Source organism: Anolis sagrei, chromosome 1 (genome assembly GCF_037176765.1).
Source record: "Anolis sagrei isolate rAnoSag1 chromosome 1, rAnoSag1.mat, whole genome shotgun sequence".
Lineage (NCBI taxonomy): Eukaryota > Metazoa > Chordata > Lepidosauria > Squamata > Dactyloidae > Anolis > Anolis sagrei.
Genome location: NC_090021.1, coordinates 129,269,067 through 129,274,665, shown reverse-complemented (window position 1 = coordinate 129,274,665; position 5,599 = coordinate 129,269,067). Strand labels below are relative to the sequence as shown.

The 5,599-nt window shown below is 46.3% G+C and overlaps 1 protein-coding gene across 1 annotated transcript; it reads right to left on the bottom strand.

The window, feature by feature from the left end:
- Nucleotides 1-483: 483 nt before the first annotated feature.
- On the bottom strand, nucleotides 484-4,393 carry ID2 (inhibitor of DNA binding 2). The gene is made up of 3 exons (XM_060787963.2): nucleotides 3,916-4,393; nucleotides 2,070-2,136; nucleotides 484-1,146 (listed from the first exon to the last, which is right to left on the bottom strand). Exons 1-2 carry the CDS (start codon nucleotides 4,267-4,269, stop codon nucleotides 2,080-2,082), a joined length of 411 nt encoding a protein of 136 aa, XP_060643946.2. The 5' UTR covers nucleotides 4,270-4,393; the 3' UTR covers nucleotides 484-1,146; nucleotides 2,070-2,079.
- Between the last annotated feature and the right edge of the window lie 1,206 nt (nucleotides 4,394-5,599).

Genomic DNA, 5,599 nt, shown 5'->3' with positions numbered 1-5,599 from the left:
CCCTCTCTTTCCTTGACATATTGCAAAGATTGATGCAAACTTTTAAGTTTCAGTGAATACTTCATCAGCTTTTGCATTAAAAGTTTTTACAGAAACTCAGAAATTCACAAAGGGAGCAGCTATTGGCAAATATTTCTGTTGTGTGTGTAATGATTCAAAAGACCAAGTTAACCAGAGCTGGAGTAATTACTTCTGGAAGTTCACACAAGGCAACCACAGAGTAAAAGACAGGACAGCAAGGGCTTTCTCTGGCTTAGAATAGAGTTTTGATTTTGCCAGTTTCAAGATACATGAACAAATTAAACATTTTGGTCTACAAAATCTCAGGAGCTGATTGATGACCCATTTCATTTGTTTTCAAAATTGACCAAAGTACTCATTTCAGGTGCTTTATTTACACACATATTAAATATACTTTAATTATTTGCATTGTTTTTAGTATAAAAACTGATAGCGCCCCTAGGAATAAAGCAACCCAAGCTGTTCAATAAGCACACATGATTTATTTTGATCTTGTATAAAAAAGGTTAAGTTTACAACTAAACTTTTATAAAAAGTTCAGCATGATTACGTACATCATTACACTTTCTGCAGAAATGCACATTTCTGCTACTCTCAGAGAAAAACTCTAATTAAAGAGTTCAGAGTTTCATTCCCACATTTATATATATATATAAATATATACAAAGCATTCAGTCCTAACATTTGTGTCAAAAGAGGATAATTTTTGACAAAAGACTTCACTGAAAAACTGAACACTAAAATCCTTCGAGTACTCACGCTCCACCTTTTTGGAGAAAAAAAGGCAAAGTCTGCTTAAACACGGGCAATTCCTTAAGAGATAATTTTTTTAACATTTCGTTGCGCTCCCCGTTTTGGGAATAGTATATAAACGAAGCCTTCCAACTAGGGAAAGGGCAATTTTTTAAAAGTCTGTTCATAAATAATTAAGATTAGTCCATGGTGTGTCGAACAAGGGAGGTGGTGGTGGTGTCTTCAAATTTTAGTCTTGAAAAGTGTCCGTTTATAATTGGATATGGATTTCCCCTTTAGGTACAGCTGAAAATTGGATTCAGCAGCTTGCAAAAAAAAGAGGAAAAAAAAAGCTGTCTCTTCTTGTGCAAAAAAAAAAAAGTCTGCAAACACCTGCAAAAGATTGAAGAGAGGCATATTTAGAAGAATGCTAACAGGGCAGAGATCCGGACAGACTGGCGCCAGAGAGGAAGCCACAGTTTGAACATTTAACCAAACACTCAAAGATTGGGCAAACCCTGGCGTCCAGATGCAGTATGAGCACTCAAATACGCCTCCCCCTCCCTCCTCTCTCTCTCTCTCTCTAGCTCTTGTTCTCTCACATACAAATAATATGAAACAAAAACATGTTTTGGGGGCATGCAACTGGCAGAAAAGCAAATTCCCTATACGGTCACACAGACAACAGATATGAACCTACTTGGAACAATAAACTGATTACAAGTTCTTTAGCTGACACCAGAAACAATCCTCTCTATCACATGCTTTCACTGGGATAAACTTTGAGAAGTCTGGGTTGCTCTGAGTTTTCCAGGCTGTATGGCCATATTCCAGAAGCATTCTCTCCTGACATTTTGCCCACATCTATGGCAGGCATCCTCGGAGATTGTGAGGACTTCAGGAGAGAATGCTTCTGGAACATGGCTATACAGCCTGGAAAACTCACAGCAACCCAGTGGTTCTGGCCATGAAAGCCTTCAACAATACTTTAAGAAGCCAGTTTCTCAATTCATAGCAAACCGTACATTAGTGCATTATGTATATAGCAGGCTGATGTACACCATATAATGCAATTTAGATGATCCAATGACCATTATCATGAACTACATGGCACTGAATAGCATTATATGGGTTCACATTGATCATATCATGCAGGTCCAAAGGGTTGGATCTGCACAGTGTAGATAGATCCAGCCCTAGACTGACAGAAGCTCACATGGATTATCTAATTTGGCACTGAAGTTTTTCCAACACTTGGACCTCCCAAAACTTAAAACTTAGTGAAAACAAAAATTTACAGAAACTTGAGCACTTACCGATTTCCTTCTAGCCACAAAGTGCTTTGCTGTCATTTGACATTAACTCTGAGGGGAATTCAGCTGCCTGCAAAGAGGAGAAGGGAGGGAGGGAGAAGAGAAGGCAAGGCGATGTTAAGATGCTTAAGAGCCCAAGAAGGAAGCCTCGGCAGGGAGGGAAAGAGGGAGGACGGCAGATTACCACCAAGGCCCTGGACGTGACCAAACAGAAGTACCATAGCTGGCACTTAAGGCAAAATACATAAGTAATAGACAAGGAGGTTGCAAGGCAATGCAATCAACGTTTCCCTTCTGGTTGGAAAAAGGCAACATTCTGAACCCATGCGATTTGAACAGATGGGAAAAGCATGAGCATGGGGTTCCTCTATTCTACATTGTCAAATAAATGAAGTTTGGCTGGCACAGTTCAATGCTTTGGAGGATCAGGGGAGTTGTAGTTTGACAAGGTTTTTTATAAGTCTAAGGAGTACTACAATGTGAACAGATGGGAGAAGCATGTCCATGGGGGGCTTCTATTTATACTGTGGAATGAATACAGTTGAGCTGTCACAGTTTCCTGTTGTGGGGATCAGGGGAGCTGTAGTTTGATAAGGTCTTTACAAATCTAAGGAGTACTACAATTTGAACAGATGGGAGAAGCATGTACATAGGGTGCTATCTGTACTGTGGCATGAATGCAGCTGGGCTGCCACAGCTCTATGTTATGGGGATCAGGGGAGCTGTAGTTTGATAAGGTCTTTATAAGTCTAAGGAGTATTACACTTTGAACAGATGGGAGAAGCATGTACATGGGGTGCTCCTATCTACACTGGGGAACGAATGCAGTTGGACTGCCACAGTTCAGTGCAATGGAGATCAGGAGAGTTATAGTTTAACAAGGTTCTTTATAAGTCTAAGGAGTATTACAATTTGAACAGACGGGAGAAACATGGGGTGCTTCTATCTATACTGGGGAACAAATGCAGTTGGGCTGCCATGGTTCAATACAACAAGGGATCAGGGGAGTTGTAGTTTGAGAAGTACTACAATGTGAACAGACGGGAGCATGTACATGGGGTGCTTCTATCTACACTGGGGAACGAATGCAGTTGGGCTGCCATGGTTCATGCTATGGGGGATCATGGGAGTTGTAGTTGGACAATGTCTTTATAAGTCTAAGGAGTACTACAATGTGAACAGATGGGAGAAGCATGTACATGGGGTGCCTCTATCTACACTGGGGAAGGAATGTAGTTTGGCAGCTACAACTCAATGCTATGGAGATCAGGGGAGTTGCAGTTTGACATGGTCTTTTGTAAGGACACGTGAACAGATGGGAGAAGGATGTACATGGGGTGCTTCTATCTATACTGTGGAATGAATGTAGTTGGGCTGTCACAGTACAATGCTATGGGGATCAGGGGAGTTGTAGTTCAATATGGTCTTTTACAAGTCTAAGGAGTACTACAATGTGAACAGATGGGAGAAGCATGTACATGGGGTGCTTCTATCTATACTGTGGAATGAATGCAGTTGGGCTGTTATAGTACAATACTATGGGGATCAGGGGAGTTGTAGTTTGCTATAGTCTTTTATAAGTCTAAGGAGTACTACAACTCTCAAGACACCATGGCAACCAAGTAAGTGGCCTCGCCCCATTCCCAAGGCTTAACTGCCTGAACTGCCCAGATGGGAGCCTGGGAGCTACAGCTTGGCAGACCTCATAAAACTACAACTCCCACGATCCCTTCGCATTGAGCCATGGCAGCAGCTCGAGATGCAGCCTAGCACTCCTTGGCCAGGAGAGAGGGGGGTCTGGAGATACTCCCCTCCTCCCGCCAAACCAATCCCCATCCTTCCTGCTCACCTGTAGGGAGAGGATGCTGATGTCGGTGTTGAGGGCGGTGAGCGGGGTCCGGGAGGCGGGCCGGGGGTGGTGGAGGCCCACGATGGCCGGGTGCGTGTCCAGGGCGATCTGGAGGTCCAGGATGTAGTCGATGACGTGCTGCAGGATTTCCATCTTGCTGACCTTCTTGTTCTGGGGGATGCTGGGCACCAGCTCCTTCAGCTTGGAGTAGCAGTCGTTCATGTTGTAGAGCAGGCTCAAGGGGTCGTCCGCCGGCGCCTTGCTGCGGGAGATGCCCAGGCTGGGCTCCGAGACGCTGCTGCTGCTGCCACTGCTATTCTTCCGCGCTGGCCGCACAGGGCTAAAGGCTTTCATTCTGCCCAAACGGGAAGGAGGGAGGGAGGAAGAAAAGAAGGCTGCTTGCGACTCTCCTTCCTCCTGCTCCTGCTGCTGCAGCTCTCTTCTCTTCCTACTCGACAGTCCGAATGAAGCCGCAGCCGCCCGCTCGGGCTTTTATAGGGCACGTCCCGCCGCCGACGGGGGGAGCCTATTGGAGGCCCGCGGTGTGTCCGTCACGCGCGGAAGCCCCCCTGATTGGCCCGACGCAACCCCAGAGGCGGCTCAGGGCTTCCGCGTTCTCAGCCAATCGCAGCCCAGGGAGGCGTGGCCCCAGGACAGCTGTGGGGAGTAAATAGACAGGACAGGCAGCATCTACACCAGGATGCGTCTACACCAGGCATGGGCAAACTTGGGCCCTCCAGGTGTTCTGGACTGCAACTCCCACAATTCCTAACAGCCAGCAAACTTGGGCCCTCCAGGTGTTTTGGATTCCAACTCCCACAATTCCTAACAGCCGGCAAACTTGGGCCCTCCAGGTGTTTTGGACTCCAACTCCCACAATTCCTAACAGCCGGCAAACTTGGGCCCTCCAGGTGTTTTGGACTCCAACTCCCACAATTCCTAACAGCTGGCAAACTTGGGCTCTTCAGGTGTTTTGGACTCCAACTCCCACAATTCCTAACAGCCGGCAAACATGGGCCCTCCAGGTGTTTTGGACTCCAACTCCCACAATTCCTAACAGCTGGCAAACTTGGGCCCTCCGGGTGTTTTGGACTCCAACTCCCACAATTCCTAACAACCGGCAAACATGGGCCCTCCAGGTGTTTTGGACTCCAACTCCCACAATTCCTAACAGCCGGCAAACATGGGCCCTCTGGGTGTTTTGGACTCCAACTCCCACAATTCCTAACAGCCGGCAAACTTGGGCCCTCCGGGTGTTTTGGACTCCAACTCCCACAATTCCTAACAGCCGGCAAACTTGGGCCCTCCGGGTGTTTTGGACTCCAACTCCCACAATTCCTAACAGCTGGCAAACCTGGGCCCTCCAGGTGTTTTGGACTCCCAACTCCCACAATTCCTAACAACTGGCAAACTTGGGCCCTCCAGGTGTTTTGGACTCCAACTCCCACAATTCCTAACAGCCGATAGGCTGTTAGGAATTGTGGGAGTTGGAGACCAAAACACCTGGAGAGCCCAAGTTTGCCCATGCCTCATGTAAAGAGTTTCCCCTGACATTAAGTCCAGTCGTGTCCGACTCTACAGGTTGGTCCTCATCTCTGTTTCTAAGCCAAAGAGACATCCGTAGACATCTCCAAGGTTAAAATTGATGTTCTAAACCACCATATAATGTAGTTTGAACTGTAAT